Genomic DNA, 21774 nt, shown 5'->3' on the forward strand with positions numbered 1-21774 from the left:
TCAGCAGGGAAAATAATTTCATGCTAATGAAAATATCATGCCCTCTTCCACCCTTTCTTCCCCCCTTCTCTTCATGTTAAGTAAAGGTCAGTTTTTTTGTTTTCAAATGTGCTACTCATTTTGTTAACGTTAAAAGTTTGAAAACTATGAAACAAAATAGTTGCATAAGATCCTTTTTCTACATTATAACATGCATCAGTTAAATGGTTTATTGAAAAAGAAAAATATGTATGAAAGGACTTGGTTCAGTCCATCAGTTGCTGATTAGATGGAGTCAGAGCTGAATTTGTAAGAAAGAGGCAGGGTTTATGCAGGCGAAATGGATAAGTCCAGCTTGCCACCAGAGAGATGTCTGTCATTTCAGCGGCAGACTGAGTTGTGACATTTTGATTACAAATTACATGGTCATTTTTATGTGCATATTTAAGAATAAATCATTCACAATAAGATCAGTAATATGTATTTAGAAAATACAACAGCTTGATACTAGGGCAGTGCCCTCAGAAGTTCCCTTATATGTGACCCTGGACAACAAAACCATCTTAAGTAGCACAGGTATATTTGTAGCAATAGCCATAATACATTGTATGGGTCAAAATTATCTATTTATTCAGCTCATGATGCATAATCTCAATTTAAAAAAATGGACCCTTATGACTGCTTTTGTGGTCCAGGGTCACAGATAGGCTAAGCCTATATAGGATGTACTGAAACAGCAAAAAGCACATTATGTCTAAATTATCTTTATTGATACTCTTTTTTTGTATTCAGTCCTATTTGCAATCATACTATGGTCACAATCACAGCGGTAGGTTAAGGTAACAGAATCCACATATCCTGATGGTAACTGGTGCATAAATGATCGTTTTTAAAGGCTAGATGACGAATTACAAACAATCCAGTCTCCAAGGAGCCCCTTAACAAGAATAAAAAAGGCTTAGTAGTGACAGGGAGCCGAAGTATTTTCAGATAATGAGTAGAGGGCCTAGGGCTCCCAGTGCTTTTCTTTCCACAACCAAAAGTTCTCTGAGAAGTTTAATGGACAATTATGCTGCCCCTGCACACCAAACTGTCCAAGCCTCTATCAGCATTTCTGACATTATGATCCGCACATTATTATTACTGTCACGATTAACGTCGCCATCATCATAATTATCATTATAATCTCTATGTTACTTCAGACTACATTAACAAACTGCTCAGAGACCTAACCTACACCTGCTCATTAGAAAAATATCAGAAAAATGGACATGGAAAGTGGAAAAAATAAAAACAGTGATGTTCAAAACAGTCAGGTCCAATTATCTTTCCAAAAGAATGCTCCGCAATGCTTCGTACAACCGAAAAAGCAACCTGTGCTCAACAAAGATCATGCTGGAGCCGAGTTAATGAGGGCCGACACAAGAGCACCTCTGACTTTCTCTGTGTAATCTCTGCATTTTAACCAGCTCTCCTTCACATTCTCGTCTCTGATGACTGCCTGCTCCATGGACCAGGGTTCAAATCCTTACAATCTTAAAAGCATGCTAGGTAGGTTGAAAATCCTGTCAGGTTAAATGTAGGTTGGGAAAACAGATTCTGAGCTCTTTCAAAGGATTTAAAACAGCATAGGGAGAACTAAAGTGAGTAAAACTGAACTTCTCTGCCACTGGCACTAACAATGCCAAAGTTATGGGTTTGATTCCGCAGGAAAGTGTGAACTGATAAAAATTCATACCTTGTATGCAAGTTGTTAAAACAAATGTAAAAGACGTTTAATAATATGAACAAGGTGTCACGTAAGCTCATGTAGTTCCCAACCCGTAGAACACAAATTCTAATATTTTTGATGAAATCCGAGAGCTTTCTGAACCGGCATAGACTGTAACGCTGTTGACACATTCTAGGCTCAGAAAGGTAATAAGGACATCATTTAAAAGAGAAGAACACTTTCATAACAAAAATTTACACCTAATTTACTCACCCCTTGTCATCCAAGATGTTTGTGTCTTTTTTTTCTTCAGTTGTAAAGAAATTGTTTTTTGAGGCAAACATTTCAGAATATTTATCCATATAGTGGACTTCTATGGTGCCCTTGAGTTTAAACTTCCAAAATGCAGTTTAAATGCAGCTTCAAAGTGCTCTAAACAATCCCAGTCGAGGAAGACGGGTCTTATCTAGTGAAACAATCAGTTATTTTTTTTAACAATGTACAATTTTATATATGTTTTAACCTCAAATACTCTTCTTGTCTAGCTCTGCGTGAACTTTGTGCATTCCGGGTCAATACAGTTAGGGAATAGGGATGTCACAATACTCAATAAAATATCGAACCGTTCGGTACGACATCCACGGTTCAATACATGCTTGTGAATTGTGGTTTTTCGGTTTTGCATTTAAATAACTTCCTTGTTTTATTTCTCTCGGTATTTGCTGTACATGTGTCTGCGATTTCACGTGCTGAAATGAGGAAACGCTTCCCTGCTTATATTTGAAAAAGCAACACACACAAAGCATCTTCCATTCTAATGACATGCAGTGATAAGCCTTTCTAAACCTGTTGTCCAACAGAAGAGTTATGAAAACTAAAGTTATAAAAAACATTATAACTTGTTTTTAATTCACAACATCAGTCGAGTGGTTGATATAATTGGCGTCCAGTATGAATGAAACCCATTCTATTTTGCATAAAAATCGAAAAAATAAAACCTCTCTCAAAAGAAAAATTAAGCAGACATATACTAAGCCACGCTTTTTACAGAGTACGTAGGTTTACGGGAGCATTTTGTTCATTTGTTGCAAAAAAAAAAAAAAGAAAACACACTGAGGTGGCAAGATATCAGAACCAAACCAAACCGAAAACCGTGGTAAAAAACTGAGGCATGTATTGAACTGTGAACTAACTGTATTGTTGTATCCCTTTTAGGGAATGTCGAAAAACTCCTATCTTGTTTTCTTCCCAACTTCAAAATCATCCTGCGTTGCTGCAGACGTACCGACCCAGTGTTTACAAAGTGAACATGCAAAGAAGATCAAACACTCTTTAAAAAAAAAAAAAAAAAAAAAAAGGTAAAACAGCAAAGTAGGAAGATTTTGAAGTTGAAGAAGAAAATGAGATGGGAGTTCATGCAGAACTAGACAAGATGAGCGTTTGAGGTTAAAAAGTATATAAACTCTAAATTTTTTTAGAAATTAATCGATCGCTTCACTAGATAAGACGCTTCTTCCTCGGCTTGGATCATTTAGAGCCCTTAGAAGCTGCTTTTAAACTGCATTTTGCAAGTTCAAACTTGCGGGCACCATAGAAGTCCACTATATGGAAAACTTTTCTGAAATGCTTTCCTCAAAAAACATAATTTCTTTACGACTGAAGAAAGAAAGACATGAACATCTTGGATGACAAGGGGGTGGGTAAATGATCTGTACACGTTGGTTCTGGAAGTGAATTTCGTCTTTAAACGGTCCATGTGATAGTAGTGGTTCAGCCGTAATATTATGAAACTATGAGAATACTTTTTATGTGCAAAGAAATCAAAAATAATGACTTTATTCAACAATTTCTTCTTTTCTATGTTAGTCTTTGGCACATGTTCGCAAGAGTATCACGACGCATTTCTCCTGTTCTCTAGATTGCTTCCTAATCTAGTTGTCAAATAAACCTGCCATTGTACATTAAGAATATTGTTGGCTCCTGGACGAATTGCGCTTGTTCCTCTTTTGTAAGTCACTTTGGATAAAGGAGTCTGCTAAATGCATAAATGCATAATGTAAACTCTTGCTCTATGAGTGTTTGCTGACCACAAGAGCCCACAAAGCATTGTGGGTAGGAGTCATGGCTGTGCTGTGGCCTCAAATTCCCTCACAGCCTACCTTATCCCTCCCTGTAGACCCACACTACCACATTAATACAACTTCGCTTTTACTGGACCAAAAAAGAACAAGCCACAAAATACTAGAGAGATGCTAAGGTCAGGGTTGTTAGTGCACTGTGATGTTGGCAGGCTGAAGATCTTTTGCTTGGTGCTTTTACATGTTAAGCGCTAAATGTTCTTCAAAGCGCAGGCCAATTATCCAAGCGGGGTGAGTGAAGCCCTGTTACGTGCGAATGTCACATGAAGCATATCAGCATGTTAAAATGCTTTTCTTAAGTGAGGTGCTGGACAACATAACACAGGCCACTAAACCTCTATGACGCATTTAAACTCTACTGAGAATTTTCTACTTTAAAAGCACTATTGGGACCTCAAACAACTCTGCTAAACACCTCAAACAGCTAGACAAGCTCAGCAAACAGCACTGACAAAACAAGCAGAGAAACACCAACAGAAATTAAGGCTTTTCAAACTACACGTCAACACCTTTACAACAGTTTATCAAGGCTATTTTCACAGAAATGTCTGTTAGGGGAAGGAGGAAGTCTACTTAATTATAAAAGTCTGCTTTTATTACAACTGTGATTCTGATATTTAGATGAAAGAAAACTTTTTGGCCTTCAGATAATTTAAGAAATATATTATTAAGAGCCTGATGAACAAAAAAACAAATAAGCTAAGGAAAACATTTTTATTAGAAGCAAAGTCAGTTGTGGTCTAGTTAAGGATACAGTCAGAAAATGTTATGTTTAACGTACATCAATAAATGTACATACCCACGTTCAAAAATTTGATTTGCATTCAGAATTTTCAGTTACATAAATTTCTATTTCAAATAAATAAAAATAATATTAGTCAAAAATGAAAAATAAGTATGTTGTCCACAAAATTATTAAGCAGCACTGATGATAGTAAGAAATGTTTCTTGTGCACCAAATCAGCATATTAAATTGATTTCTAATACTTAAGACTAAAGAAAATTTAACTTGGAGGAATACAGGAATATATTCAAATAGAAAACAGTTATTTTAAATTGTAATAACAGTTCAATATTTTACTATATTTAAAATAAATGCAGCATTGGTGAGCAAAAACGAAAAAATTCTGTATGGAAGTGCAAATTGTTTATTCTTTCTATTAAATATGTAATTGATATGCATGTATTGATTTTTATATAATTCTTTAAATGCAATAAAATACAGCAACTCCATATTTCTTCAAAACAAATTTTTTTTTTTAAGAGAAAAGCAAAAGCCAGCCAAGTGCTCTTTTCTGACTCAGCTCCGAGTTACTTTTCTATGGAATCTGAAACCAAGATGCAAAATAGCCTGGCGTGTTATGTTCTCAAAGTTCACATCGGCCTCTGCAGACGCCGAAATACCACCAGACTCTGCTGGAACACTGACAATTTCTCTTGACAAAGAAAGTAACTGGATGTTCTTTGGAGACTCTTCCTCCTCTTACTGTTTGCAGCAGAATTGGCCACCCTTCAGTCAACATTAGCTGGCTCAACTGTTCTTTGCTAACACTCTTGAAATGACTGCTGGGGTGGACTGAACCTTTCGGGTGCCTCTTGACCAGATTAGATCTTATAAGACAAGCCTTGAAGAATTTATTTTCAGCAAATGTCTCTTTTTTCAGTTCAAGAAATTATCTTTAGAGTGTCACTGATTTTATCAGTGTCTGGATGTATTGTTGTAAAGTTCATTGAATGATGGGTATAGGTTTTATCAAACACACAAAGAGAAAATGTCACCAGAATCCTGAGATTAAATCTATGGTGAACTTCAAAGCAAGACAAAACACAGCTGGTACGAGTGTTGGAGAAACTACTCTAAAACTGTACAAATGATCAATATAGTAAATTTAATTTAAGAGTTAAATAATCAGAAGAAAAATTTCCTGATTATTTACTCACCCCCATGTCATCCAATATGTTCATGTCTTTATCTTCTCAGTTGAAAAAAAAAAAGAAAGTTTTTGAGGAAAACATTTCTCCATATAGTGGACTTTATTGGGGATCAATGGGTTGAGGGTCCAAATTGCAGTTTCAATGCAGCTTCAAAGAACTCTACAAGATCTCAGCCAAGGAATAAGGGTCTTATCTAGCGAAACCATCTGTCATTTTCTAAATGAAATACAAATTTATAGACTTTTTAACCACAGTTGCTCATCTTGCACTAGCTCGACTGTTGGACAATTTTGAACTTAGAGGAAAAAATTAGATTTTCGCCCTACTCTATCTTTTTGAACCGAAGTGCACAGACAAAAAAAAAAATAACCACATGTGACCTTTCCAATGTGGTTATGTAATGCGTGAAGTTACGGACGCATGGCTGAGCTAGTGCGAAATGAGCATTTGTGGTTAAAAAGTATAGAAAAAAAAATGACAGATCGTTTCACTAGACAAGACCCTTATTCCTCGGCTGGGATTGTGTAAAGCCCTTTGAAGCTGCTTTGAAACTGCAATTTGGAACTTCAACCCATTGGTCACCACTGAAGTCCACTATATGGCGAAAAATCCTGGAATGTTTTCCTCAAAAACTACTAGTTTATCAAAAATTAAAAGTTTTTTTCAATTAAACGAACAAATTACGATGACAACAACAAACGTAAACATATTTAACCTAAGCAGAACTAAAAAGTAAAATATTTAACATTTATTTTCATAAAAACATGTTAGAATGAATTAGGAATTAAAATGAAGACTTGCTGGGTCATGTAAAATAAGTGTATAAACAAACTGATTTATTAGAATGAATTCTTTTCAACACTTTATATGAGATAAATGAACCAATAACTGATTTGCTATCAGAAAATTTTCCATCAGAAAGGGTCTGTTTGGTATACACTGTTACTTATTGGAAAAAGTAGTTTGTTACCAGAAAGGATTTTATTTTTAAACAACTGAACTGTACTGTCACGCTAATGACTAATGTGGTTAGTAGCACCACTGTTCGCTGTTAGCTCCCAACACTGGTTGCTAGACTCTTCTGTTTTTTACTGTGCAAAAGGAAATGTCTACAAATTCTAAATATTTAAAAGCAATAACACAGCCAGCTGGTTCGGGAAAAATGAATTTCATGACAATCCAAAACCAAATATACCTAATGTCTGTGAGAAAGGAATTAAATAATTAAAGGAAGTGCAGTGTATTTCAGTGTGACAGAGCTGGAAATTACTATTTTGCATGTTGTTGAATATATGCATAAGCCACTTCATTTCCTTTCCACAGAGTTTATTTATGGTTACATATCTGCATAAATAAACTAAAAGCTAGGTCAAAAGTCAAACTTATTCAACCTTTGTATCATCTGTGCAAAAGTAAATGTAGTATCACGACGTCAGCTGTCACAGTGCTCTTCTTCTTCCTGTACATCAATACTCTCGTAATGTTGAGTTAAATCTGTGTTTTTCACAAAGACGCGCTAAAGGGAAATGTAAGCGTTTAAATCGAATGTCACTCACAAGGTTATTGCTTCCCTCCCTTGTGCTTGCCTGAGCATTTACATGATGCTGACCCAAGCTACGAAACACAATATACCACAGAGCTAGAGCACACTGCTATTTTCAGAGCAGACGCCTCACCGGGGAATATGCGGGACAGTATCTTAGAATCTCTAGCGCAAATTAGTCATTTAGACCCCTCCCATTTTCAAAGCCAATTTCCGTCTTTACAGTAGCATGCATTACACTCTCAGAAAGATAAATTTGGCTTGCTAATTCCTAAAGCTCTTGCTGAGATATGTTCACACCAAAGAAGTAATGAATCTTGAACATATCTCCGTAAGTAGGCTAAATTGCTGTTTTTTTTTTTTTTTTTTTAGATTAGTCTTTGGTAAAGGAGTTGACGCACATTTAAAATTGACACTGTTGAAACTCTGGAAAGCAAATGGAAAATGGGTCACAGCAGGATGCTACTGGGATAGGCTGTTAGAAATACAGTGGTTTACTGGATTTATGCAACGGCAAATATGAAGGACAAATAAATTGCCTCTCACCTGGAAAATCAATATCAATCAGTGCATTACTTTTTAAGTTGATCCTTACGGGAATAAGCTGCCAATTTGCGAAAACCAACTGCTTAAATGGTTTGTAATAGCAATGAAAGCATGCATAAATTGCTAGCATAGAACGCTAGATCAGGCTCATACCTGTACTGAGGGGAAGGGACTCCTGATGCCTTACAGGTTAAAACGGCCTCCTGCTCAGGAGAATGGATGGGCAGTATCAGGTCTTCTGGTTCCTTTTTCCAGCTTGGACCAAGAAACTTTGTGTCTTCGGCTTGTGCTGATGAGACTGAGACGAGAAAATACATTTGTTTTACATTTAGTTAAAAAAAAATGCAGTTTAATCAATCACCAACTGGCATTTACTGGCATGGGGGATGTAATGTACATAAGCTTCATTTTGGCATACAAGATATTAGAGCTGGGTATTGACACAAACTTGACGATTCAATTTGATTTGTTTTCACAACCTTGCGATTCAATTCTGATTTTGATTTGATTCAATTCAGTATTGATTTCGCTGGATATATATTAGGTACAGTACTTGGCAAATTGTCACAAGAAAAAAAAATATGCTCATTTGTGTTTATTTCATGCTTTATTAAAGCAGAGGAGGCGATCAGTTTACATGGACTTCGCGCTGCCGCTTCGCTTGAACTGAGGTGCTACAGCAATCTGTCACTCCACATTAAACAGTGCCGAAATGGTATTTATTGTATAAATACTGTAAAAAAAAATGGCAGAATTTGAAACCTGAGACTTTGTTTCAAAAGTAAAAAAGCTTACCACGAATTATTGAATGGGGGGCGCCCTACAATGTTCCGTTCATTAAATGAAAACAGGCTAAACTAATCGATTCTTGATATTTAAGAATCCATATAATTTTGTAAAAATGAGAACCAATTAAAATCGAGAAATCAATATTTTTTTTTTACCCAGCCCTATGAGATTTGGTACACAGCTGAGCAAATACAAAAACTAGTCCACTTCCAGAACAAAAATTGACAGATAATCTACTCACCACTTGTCATCCAAGATGTTCATGTGTTTCTTTCTTCAGCCATAAAGAAATTATGTTTTTTGAGGGAAACATTTCAGAATTTTTTTCCATATAACGGATTGGTATGGTGCCCCGATTTTGAACTTCCAAAATGCAGTTTAAATGCGGCTTCAAACGATCCCAAATGCGGTTGCAAACGATCCCAGCTGAGGAAAAAGGGTCTTATCTAGCAAACGATCGGTTATTTTCATAAAAATAATACAATTTATATACTTTTTAATGACAAAAGCTCGTCTTGTCTCACTCTGCCTGAACTGTTTTTTTTTCCAGTTTATGACAGTTAGGGTATGTCAAAAAATTCCCATCTCATGTTCTCCCTCAACTTCAAAATCACCATATATCGCTGTTTTACTTTTTTTTGTTGAGGGTGTTTGATCTTCTTTGCATGTTCACTTTGCAAAGACTGGGTCGGTACTTCTGCAGCGATGTAGGATGATTTAGAAATGATTTTTGAGTTGAGGGAGACAATACGAAATTACGAGTTTTTCGACATACCCTAACTGTTCTTAGCTAGAATACACAGAGTTCAGGGAGAGCAAGACAAGACAAGCGTTTGAGATTTACAACCTCATTTGGAATCATTTAAAGCCGCATTTAAACTGCATTTTGGAAGTTCAAAATCGAGGCGCCAGTCCATTATATGGAGAAATGTTTAACTCAAAAAACATAATTTCTTTACGGCTACAGAAAAAAGACATGAACATCTTTGATGACAAGGGGGTGAGAACCTTGTCTGTAAATTTTTGTTCCTGAAGTGGACTTCTCCTTTAATCAAAACAAACAAATGGATAGGCCACTGCAAGAAATAGTAGACCCAATAGCAGATCTTTACAGGTGGTGCTGGGGAGGAGGAGGGAAAGACAGAAGTTTTCTAAATCACTTCAGCTAAGGTTACGTGGTTAGGAATACCACATAGGAATTCCTATGGTTAGGATGTATTTCTGACTGGCTAATGCTCCGGTATTGAAGAAACCAATCAGACGCATTTACTTATTTATATCCTAATGTCAAATTTAATTCCATTATTGAAATAATGGTCTTGTCACAGGGGCCGGACACAGTGGGTGAACCTCGGAGAGGCTTTTATTAAACAATAAAACAGAAAGTGTCCAAAAAGGGGGAAAAAGTGTCGCTGGTTCCCTCTTCACCCCTTCCTGGACCCACGAGGACCCAGCAGCGCATGCATGCACGGGAAGAGACCGGTCTCCTGAGGAGAGGCGCGCTCGGCATTTTAACAGCGGCGGTGATGAGGCTTCATTCACATCAGGTGTGCCCCATCACACGCCGCCAGACCTGGATGTTTCAGCGCCCCTCCTCCTCCCACACGCCCACTCCCGTCGGGAGCCTGGTGAAGGGCGGCGATTACCGACGGGGTGAAGCTGACAATAAGGGGGGAGGCAGTCGACTCGTCACATTATACATACATATATATGTGTGCATGCTTTGACAGCTGTTTTTATGTGATACTAAATATCCAGTATTTCAGAAAAAATAGTATTATTCACACATCTTACATAGCTCCCTACACTTTGTTTTTCTAGAAATGTGCTTCAGAAGACATAACGCCCCCATTGTCAGAATATTATCCTAATCTTAATAGATTCCTAAGACTTGCAACCATTATTTTTTCTATATCAATTAATATTATACAGGGATACTCCCTGCAGCCATATTTACAAGATAGATAATTCTGCAAACACACTGAAACACCATACTACTGGAAAATAAACTCCAGTGTCAGCTGCTGTTGTGGTAATATCAACAGAAGAACGTTTGTGTGTATCATTTCTGAAATTACACACCATAACTATAGGTTATTTGATGCATGTGCTGGTTATAATTGTTCTGTGTTTCAATTTCATGAATACAAAATGAAAAAAAAAAAAAAAAAAAAAAATTAGTCTATATTTCTCTACACAATAGCATCTGCACTCTCATCAATCATAGCTTCTGTTGTAAATACTGCCACTATTGAATAAAAATAAGTTCCCTCTGAGTTGCATTTGTAATCCACTGCATCCAGAGAGGCAGAAAGAGGCAGCGGTTTCTAGTGAGATACAGACAAGCCACCATCCCAGGAATCCTGATAATCATCTTTGACAAACACAGGTACTGGGCCACAATCTCACTGCAGCCTTGGGGAAACCAAACATAAATCGATATAAAAGGATTGGGAGAAGAATGTGTGTGTGTGTATGTATGTATGTGTATATATATATATATATATATATATACATACCAAACTTCAAGAAAGAAATCAATATAATTATAAAGCAATAAATTAATAACAGTTAAGACAATGTTTCTATTCATCAAATAAAAAATGATCATGGTTTCCATAAAATATAAAGCAGCACATCAATTTTCAACATTGAAATTAATAAGAACTTTTAACACTTTAACTGTCACTCTCTATCTTGAAAATAGACATGAAAATGCACTATCCAAAGTTAATTTTTTATAGTTCAAAAACATTTTGTAATATGATTTTGATGTACAATTTCCATACTAATGCAATGTCTGATTTTCAAAGGATGAATTTTGGGATTTTAAGTTTTCAGTTGATATATAATTTCTTAAGATTTCTATTACATGATAGGGAAAAAGGCAACGAAGAAAGTCTTTTTGTAACAAAGGTCAGAACTCCTGTTATGTGAAGATATTTGAGGTGCACTCTTGTCATAAATTAATCTATTACTTTTCCTACATAATTTGTAACACAAAGAGTGGTAAAATCTCTTTGTAGGAGTCTTAGACCTTCCCAACGATATATAATTTGTCATGATTAGATTAGGATTTATTTGTAATATGGTGAAGTAAACGTAGGGGGGGATGGTGACAGTTAAAGGGTTAATAAGCACCAAATCAGCATATTAGAATAATATCTGATGGTCCATCTGAAAATTCAGCTTTGCTATCGCTGGAATAAATTACATTTAAAAATGCATTAACATAAATTGTTTTGTTTTTTTCTACTGTAATTTGATTAAAAAATACAGCACTGATGAGCTTTCACAAAATAATTTTGCAGAGGCTTTCAAAAACATAAAAAAAAAAAAAAACACTGACTCCAAACTTTTGAATGCAGTGTATATATAAAGAAAAATTACTTTGGGTTCAAAATCAGGGTTATTTTATATATTATTTTATGGTGAGTGATGCTTCCCTGTTGAAGTTTATTACTTCAAAAACTAAGCACAAAGAGCGATTATTTTCTCAATATCATATTATTTCCTTTCTGAACATAACATAATTAAGTTCAGTGGTATTCAAAACGACAATATATTCGACATGAATGCGCATATAAACTCATCCCACTTCAGTGTCGTCTCAAACCTCCTCCAAAGACTGAATGAATCCCAGACTTAAGATCATAATGAAATTCTTCCTTTCATGACAATCCATTACATGTATACATTCAGCCCAAAATAAAAACAGAGAGAAAAAACATTCAGTTTGAAAAACAGCAGGACAATAATTTACCTGCGAGGCAGCCAATGATTGATAGCACCACAAGTCGTTTCCATAGTAACGTCATCTTTAGTTGCCAAGGGCAAGTATGACTCTCATCCAATTGCTTGTGAATGGAATGACTTCTCCCTTGAATGTGAGACGTATAATCTGTGGGGGAAAGTAATTACAGAAATAATTAAAATAAGACATTCTGAGTCAAATATGACAAATGCGCGGCTTTTATAGACAGATCTGAAAGATTACACCTCTGTTGAAGTGATCACCTTGACTGTGGGGACAAATACTGGTGAAATGTTGTTGGATCAAAGAGAAAGTTAACAACTGAGATGTTTTCAATGTGACGGCAGCTAAAATATTAAAGCACTGCAAACAAAAGCCCTGGGAGACTAGAGTTAAAATGTGCAGAAAATCAATGCAATGATGTTTTGAGTATGAATGACAGATGGGAGCGAAGCTTGGAAGGAAGAATGAAACAAGAAAGGAGACCGTTAGAAACCCCCAACTGTTAACACAATATTCATTGCGCATTTAAAAGAGAGTAACAACTGCTTTTGTTCTAAAGCTTGATGCGGTCTAAATTATGCATTATTATTCGCGATACCGAAGAAACAAACAGAAACCTGCAACATCAGAGAAATCAGGGGGCTGGAGTTTGTTGACCTCAAAAGCTACTTTCTCTTGACTATTAATAGGAGCTAGAAGCCAACCTAAATACTGTTAGCCGCTTTCACTAGCACGTAGCATTCCACCCACATATACAGGCAAAATGACATCTTCGGAGGTCCTGCGTAGGGTTGAATCTGACAGAATAATTTGCGATGACTTCTCAGAGGACCTTTCAGTTTGATTACCAGAAATACAGTGATTTACATGTGGGGTTTATGCATATCTCAATTACAGTGTGATGCCATCTTGTAGGAAATATTCTTGCAGTCAAAAACAGATGGAGCGCAACCAAATGGAACAAAAAGCAGTGGTTTCAAGATGTGCTTTTAAAGTTGAACTACTTTAAACTTAACACAGCGTGTTAAAAATGTTGCGTCCAAGACGCACAGAGCAATGCGTGCAAAAAAATGTTTTTGGACTGTATTTATAATGTTCATGTCTAATCAATGCAATAATGAATCATCAAAAACTTTTCACACCAACAATGTGATTTTAGATGAATTATATTAATTAATCAATGAAAAGCCCAATTCATTTGATTTAAAACGTCTAATTAACTGGCATCCCAAACTTTTGCTGAATAAAGTTTTTTTTTTTTTTTTTTTTTCTTTGCACACAAGAAGTATTCTCGTACCTATATACCACTGATGCCACATGGACTATTTTAACATTGTCCTTACTACCTTTATTGGCCCTGAACATGGTGGTTGCGTTGCTGTCTATGCAAGGTCAGAAAGCTCTTGGATTTCATCAGAAATATCTTAATTTGTGTTCCGAAGATGAACTTGCGGATTTGTATCGACATGAGGGTAAGTAATTACTGACAGAACAAAAATTTGCAGATAATGTACTCACCCCCTTGTCATCCAAGATGTTCATGTCTCTATTTCTTCAGTCGTAAAGAAATTATGTTTTTTGAGACAAATATTTTAGGATTTCTTTCCATATAATGGACTTCTATGGTGCCCCTGAGTTTGAACTTCCAAAATGGAGTTTAAATGCAGCTTCAAAGGGTCTTACCTAGCAAAACGATCGGTTATTTTCTAAAAAAAAGACGTACAATTTCTATACTTTTTAATCTCAAATGCTCGTCTTGTCTAGATCTGTGTGAACTGTTTTTCCACTTCCAGACAGTTAGGGTATGTCAGAAAAACTCCCATCTCATTTTCTCCTCCAACTTTAAAATAGTCCTACATCGCTTTTACCTTTTTTCTGTAAATGGCGTTTGACCTTCTTTGCATGTTCACTTTGTAAACACTGGGTCGGTACTTCTGCAGCGATTTCGGAAGTTGGAGGAGAAAATGAGATGGGAGTTCTTTACCATACCCTAACTTTCTTGAACCGGAAAAAGAGAGTTCACGCAGACCTAGACAAGACGAGCATTTGAGGTTAAAAAGTATAGAAATTGTAATTTTTTTTTAGAAAATAACCAATTTATAGAATATAAAATAACCATAACCAAGACCCTTATTCCTTGGCTGGGATTGTTTAGAGCCCTTTGAAGCTGCATTTAAACTACATTTTGGAAGTTTAAGGGGCACCATAGAAGTCCATTATATGGAGAGGAATCATGAAAAAAGGTTAGTTTTTATGACTGAAGAAAGAAAGACATGAACATCTTGGATGACAAGGGGGTTAGGTGTACATTATCTGTAAATTTTTGTTCTGGAAGTGAACTACTCCTTTAAGGTATATTTAAAATTTATTTTACTCATTTTTATTTCATTAAAATATGTAGCAGTGCTTAAAGTGTTCCTCTTTTATATGCCATCAGATGGGTTTCTAGATCAAAAAAGCTACATTTACTGCATTTTATACTATAATAAAAGTTATCTTGACAGACTGGCATGCACTTTGGGATTTTTATAGCATTTCATGAGGGACTCACTCCTGTGAGTATTGGAGGTTTTCCTTTACTCGCTTTATTTTGCTTTGAAAATCCCTAACTGTCACAGTTCCAGCTCTATGGCCTGAGGCCATATGATTTTTTTTTCTATCTACAGAACCAGTTAGTCAGTCTTTATTTCATACCCTTAGGTATAAAACCATTTGTGTACACTTTTCTCAGTTCTTTTTTATAAACACATACTCATTTCTTCAATACTGGCCCTTTAAATCAATAAAGGCATGAAGGCTTAGAGAAAGGGTAATCTGCTATCGTTTTGTTATAATTGCATAATCTTCAGAGGAGCCCCTTGTTTAGTGCTGTATCCTAGTGGGGATAACTGCTGGGTGTCTGTCGTAATTGCAGGGACAGGGGGTCTCTGGGTGGATTTGCCTGGCGTCTTTTAAGTTTGGGGGCACATTATGCCGCAGGAAACTCTGTCAGATTGGATTACACAGCTCGGCTTTTGACGCAGGACAAGAGGGAAGAGGAACTGTAGCTACAGACCTTCAATGAAAAACATTACAGTTGTCATTGTTTCTTATTATGACCTTTGCACGTAACCTGCATGTAACCCCAAAAAAAGTGTAAGCTGACAAAATAAAGGACAGCTCACACCCTACAGCAAAGCTTCCGAGAGCGGATTTCTGTTGGAAAAAAGAAAATATGAGTTAACAAACTGGATGCAGATTTCATATTGCGTGCATGTCACATCCAGCAACACGCGAGACAGGGCATGAATTGCAATTACGACCAATCTCTCATGAGCCTTCCTAAAAACTGAGCTGTGGTGTCGTTTTCCTCCAGCTTTCACTGACCGTCTTATTAAGCAAAATGATCAGCATTCGGCTAGCAAATGTAATGAGGCGGTGCAGCATCACCTCTGCAACAGTGATATAAAAGCCATGCTTCTGTGCACCAGTAAATGAGATCACTGCTTGGTTAGTATGAACATTTTGACATATAACCGATATAAGAAGGGGTTAAAGATGTCTGTTTTGGTTGTACACCATGCACAACGGTCTACATGTGATTACAAATGGATAGTGCATCGTATTACAGAGATGATCAGCAGTATAGGAAGCAGTGATGAACATGCCAAGCACTGTAGCTCTCATGATTATGGTGCATGATATGCCAGCAACCCACTAGTTGATGAGGAAAAATATATATTGAGCCAATCAGTAAATCTCCCACTTGAAGCTGAAATAGATTCCACAATAGATGTTGATTTGATGGTTGCAATAAATCCTGCATATCACTTTGATTCTAACATTATTAGGCAATTGTGTTAAGAAGGACCTCTTCCTGGATCAAAATCCTTGTTAGGGTATGTTTCATCAGATTTTAGGGTTTGAATTAGGCTAGGTGGGTTGCAACCTAAAAACGTTTTATGACAGGAATGCTGACTAAAAACTATTGTTGATTGATGGTGTCCTACTTGGCAAACTCATCTCTTGACGAACTGATTTTCTGGCGGGAACGGCCCTTGAAACCTTCCCCGTCATGGAAGTTATTCCACGGGGATTGTCCCTTTAATAAGTATACCTCTTTGAAAAGAAGTGTCAGCTAAATTACTTCTTACACTAAAGCTCTGAACCTGAGCATTATGTGTACTTTTAGACTATAATTACTGTACATCAACTGCTTGGTGGTACTTCGACTGACATTAAACATTTGGTGTGGGAGCTGGTTTTATGCTTATGCTATAAATCATAAGTTCTTGTAACAATGTGGTGAAGTTGACTGTATATTGTGTTTTAGACACTGAGAATAAATCATGTTTTATGCCTGACCATCAAACCTTAGCAATTCAATGGAGGAAAAAGTACTGTGATGATGTCTGCTGCAACAACTGTTGTTATTGTGAACTAAAACTATTAAAATAGTTTCCATTAAAATAAAATAAATAGAAAATGAAAATAGAAAAAATAAAAGCTAATGAAAAATATTAGTAAATACTATAATAGTATATAAATAATGCTAAAAAAAATGCAACACATACTGAAAGAAAGAAGCTTGAGTGCAAATGACCATCAATGAATGAATACAGAGCTGAGCACAACTAAAGCAGAATCCTTGAACGCCGGTAAACAAAAATGAATTGCTTATCCATCACAGCATTTAGATTCCTAGAACAACATTCTTAGAAACAGATTTACTCTTTTGGCATCTATAAAATTGAAAGGTATTTTCTATAGAACTGTCATGGGGCAAGGGGAGAAAGTGCACTTAACAGTAAGATGGCAGCCAGCGATCCATCCCACAACCCAATAATCACAGTGGCAGAATTCCCCCAAACGCACACTTCTGTGAGGGATGGTTCACCCAGAAAAGAAAATTGTCATAATGTTTGTGTCATTCCAAACCTGAATTTTCTTCCTACCTTCTTCTGTAAAACAGAAAATTTTAGAAAATGCTACATTCGTGCTTTTCCACACAACAATTAATGGGGACCCAAACTTTTAAGCTTTATAAAGGTTCTAAAGCATCATAAAAGTTGGGATGCATTTTTATTATTATTTAAATTTTATCGCTGATATCCAGTGAATAGCTGACGTTAAAATCTTTACTGTTTTATTAAAGTACACACATTTTTTTTTAATTAAAATCATGTGAATTTAGGCATCACAGCTTTATAAAGTACAGTATGATAAAATAGATATTGATTTTGATTACTTTTAACAGTGTTATTAAATTATTATTGTTTTTAAGTAAGCACTGGATGATGGCAAAGGTAATTAAAATGCACAAATAGAGAAAAAGAGCATGAACTTTTGTGCTATATTACATGCTTCAATACATTTCTTGATCTGGTTCCCAAAATCGAGTCTCTGACAATGATTGATTTCGCTGCAACTTTTAACAGATCAATGGTGGGTGAGATTATTAATTAAAACCACAAGTGGACAACAAGTAAAACAAAAAGTATTTGTTTTAGTTTCAAAGACATATGGGTTTGAAATAACACAATGACAACTTTCATTTTGGAGTGAAGTATTCCTTTAGGCCTCAACCAGATATTAAAAAAGATAGAGGAAATGCATTTAGAAAGATAACAAAAGAAAAGTTTGTGATCCAGACTGCAGAAAGTGAATTTGAGAGATGGATATTAAGAAAGGCAGAATTTAAAACACACACACACACACAGTTATATAAACTAACATTACTTTCATCTCTAATGAATTCCTCCCGCATGTTCAAATTTATCTTTAGTCTCTCTTTAAATAAACTTTATACGCCACAATGAGAGGAATAAATAGTCTCGGAGGAAGCCAAGCTGTGCTGTGGAGAAGTTCGACTGAATTCTGCACACTGCTGCTTCCCAGTGTTCTCACCTCTAATTTGGCTGTGCTTGTTAGCAACAAAATGAGATGAGCCATGCATCCCAGATGCATCCATAAATAAACATGAACACACGAGAGAAGGATCCCATTCCTATTTGAATAGCAGATGTGGTGCAGATAGAGAGCCGAATGTGTGTTTTCTCCTGTGTGTCCTTCCTCTCTGTCTCGCTCCTGCAATACATAAAGGCACTAAAGTTCCCACAGCTTAGTCACACCTTTGTGAGATTATAAACCAGGCCATAGAGGCAGCGTTGGCTGATCTATGGAGAGGCTGATAGTTTATTGATCCATCTAACACTTGTTTGAGGGCTTTACTTCAAAAGAAACTAACTCAGGCTGGATCATAAAAGTATTACATGTGGTTTTACCCTTTTACTGACAACTGTAGTGTTCTCAAATTTTTTGACAAATGAATTTCCATTCTTTTTCCAGTGACTTCTGGTTACTTTGTGGAATTAGATTAAACAATTATTCTTGTTAGCATTCAGATGACTCCAAGTAGACCCTCAACAGACTGACGTTTCAAGCTGATGAGTCATATTCTACACAACCATTTACAAAAAAGCAATATCTATCCAATTAAATATTTAGAACAGATTACAATTCCCTGAAATTTCTTTCCGTGGGGTTCCATATGTGCCTTCCATACTGTGAGGCATGCATTACAAGGGAATTTTGTTACGGATGTCTTGAATCAGAACAAATGGAGATGCTGAAGACCTTTAGGTATAGCACCTGCCAGTTTTTATCCCTTATGCATCATATCTTGAGTCTGAGGAAATACAATCTGCAAGATAAGAGTGATGTTTGTGCCCCATGTGATCTTCTGTCCTACATGACTGAGATCAGTGTGCAGTTCACATAATATATCACACATCTGCTCTACTACAATAGCTAAGGCTCTGTCAGAGTTCACATAAGTTGAAAAATAGAAAATGGTCACAGAATTTAAGTGTTCACGTGGTACAGTATATGTCCAATAGAAAGTTGTTACTTGTGGTCAAATTGTATTCGTTTAACAACAGCTTTTCAAATTGTTTTCATTGTTGTTGATAGAATATCACTGGTCAAGGAACATACAGGTCAAAGATCATGCCAACATGGCGGATGTAATATGTTGGGAAATATATCGCTACTACACATCTGAAGATAGCATACCTGAAGAAAGCCCATCATCAATCCAGAAGTAAGTCCTCCACAGAATTCAAAGTACAGTAGTACTATTACGCGGTTAAAACGCTACTCTACACCGCTACCAATTCTCTAAGAAATTACTCTTAATTCATGCCTAATGGATAGATAGATAAAAACATAGCGTAGTACGACTCCCTAAATTACTCTGTTGTGATCCAGTCCTTTTTAGTGAATCAAAAACATACAGAGTTATGAGCTTAGTCGATTCCAGAAATAAATTTTATTCAGTGAATAAAATGCAGCTTGACGGGTTAATACGACTCTCGAAAGAATGACTCTTATGATCTGAATCTTTGTTGTGAATCTTAAGGATCCTTCATGGTGTTATTTGAATTAATCACTTACGAAACCTCTAGAAAGAATTTTGTGGTCTGATTCTTTTCAGTAAATAAAATGCAGCCTGACAGGGTAATCCGATTGGCCAACGAAAGACTCTTATGATATGAATCTTTGTTATGGATCCTTGGTGGTGTTATTAGAATTAATCACTTTCTGAACCTCAAGTTATTCATTTTTTGTTCACAACAAAACGAACCTGTTATGCTACACTTTAAACCTGTGAGAGGTTTTGTTGATATACATGAAAGATACACATGAGTTCTGTTCTAATTAGTGGTGTCATATAAATTGACAAGTACATTAAATTACCACATTTTTGTGATACTTGATACTCCGGTTTAAACATTTTTTTTTATTATTTGTTATCAGACTATATCTGTCCTTTTGAAATTAGCTAACCCACTGACTGCCGACTAATACTTTAAGAATTACATTCTTTTCTCCTCCATATATTCCGTCCTTAAAAGTACTAAAACATCTCAAGTGGAACCATTAAGGCACGGGTTTTGAAGTATCATACTGATTAAATTCCCATCCCTAATTATCAGTACGTTGAATACGATTAAGTCATTGGGGTCGTGATCAGGTTTTCATGTGTAAAAGCAGCGCTTGCTTTTCTGTATTTAACAAGGCATTGTGTATTTATAACGATATCCATAATGTAGATTCATTACATTATCTGGCATCTCAAATAAAACTTGCGCTTACAGTTTAAACTTGCGCTTACAGCTTACTTTAAATAATCTAATAGTGCATGGATAATGAATAACTCACCGTGATGCGCTCCCGTTCACTGTATTCCGAGTCAAAATAAGAAAAGACGTGGGAATTTACTCCATATTCAGAGATGGGATAAACCTCAGCACCTCTAACCTCCTAATGTCGTCGGTAACATCTTTCCTGATATCGTTCTCTCACTTTTAGTACCAAATAAATGCCCTCTAAATCGAAGTGTGTGTGGAGACGGACAGGAAAACGAGATGTATTCCCTCTCGTCCACAGAGATGCTCCTCGTATTCCCGCAAGCGCCCCGCAATTAGTCCACGAATCACAGCGCTCCGGCGTATCCACTGCACACACGTGCCCCGTGATCGGTTCCGACCAGCAGAGTGATCCAGAAAGACGGTTGGTTAGGTATATATGATGCGTATCTCCTCCTCCAGCAGGCGCTCAGTGGATGAAATGCGCAGTTCTGGTACCTAACATGCTGATGCACCTCCAGCTGAGAGTGCCTTTGTAAGCACGCCCCAAATTCAATGAGCAAAGTGCCTCTAAGGAAAGATTTTTATGTGATAGTGATCATTTGCATCACTTGTCTAATGCCTGCTCTCTTCTTCAGTGCCATTTGCTATTTTCTGGTTTGTGCATTAGAAATAGGATGTCATAAACTGGACCCTTAAGAATTTCATTTGCAATCTCGCAATATTAGAACTGTAATAGCATGCAATGGCTCTGCTTTAATTCCCTGTACATTTGAATGAAGCTAATCTACTGTATGTGCTATGCTGAGATATGACAAGGGCAGCTCAGGATAAACCTAATATGTAAGAAGATTCATTTGTTCCACAAAAGCATTCTCCCTGTAGCAGTTTCAGTTCGTTCACAGCTTGACTTAGGGGAGATGAGTGCTAGTTGTCACACGTTTTACTCCTGCGAATATTTCTCAGGGCAGGTTTATTTTTGAAAGTCAATTACAGGCACAAGCCTGAAAGTCTAGGCTACAAAAAAAGCAATTAAACATGTCCACCAATAAAAGATACAGTTCATTGAACACACATCAATCAACCCAGTTGGACACGTCACACTATAGCAAAACAGTTCATGAAACAGCATAAATTGTTATATATTAAAGAAAAAGAAAAATCAAACTAATATTTGGAGATAAAAAATAGATTTCTTAATAAATAGATCTTGCTCTAAATGAAAACCTACCGTAAGCTGTTATGTG

At 36.3% G+C, this 21774-nt stretch overlaps 1 protein-coding gene across 1 annotated transcript in view; it reads right to left on the reverse strand.

The window, feature by feature from the left end:
• The window catches only part of cntn3b (contactin 3b), a 75307-nt gene extending 54301 nt beyond the window's left edge, over nt 1-21006 (reverse strand). The window contains exons 1-3 of the mRNA XM_051112466.1: nt 20601-21006; nt 12405-12542; nt 8006-8150 (exon numbers count right to left, since the gene is read on the reverse strand). Of these exons, the coding sequence (XP_050968423.1) occupies nt 8006-8150; nt 12405-12459 (200 nt within the window). The 5' untranslated portion in view covers nt 12460-12542; nt 20601-21006. The remainder of the gene's footprint in view (nt 1-8005; nt 8151-12404; nt 12543-20600) is intronic.
• Nucleotides 21007-21774: the final 768 nt, after the last annotated feature.

Source organism: Labeo rohita, chromosome 6, assembly GCF_022985175.1.
Source record: "Labeo rohita strain BAU-BD-2019 chromosome 6, IGBB_LRoh.1.0, whole genome shotgun sequence".
NCBI classification, from domain to species: domain Eukaryota; kingdom Metazoa; phylum Chordata; class Actinopteri; order Cypriniformes; family Cyprinidae; genus Labeo; species Labeo rohita.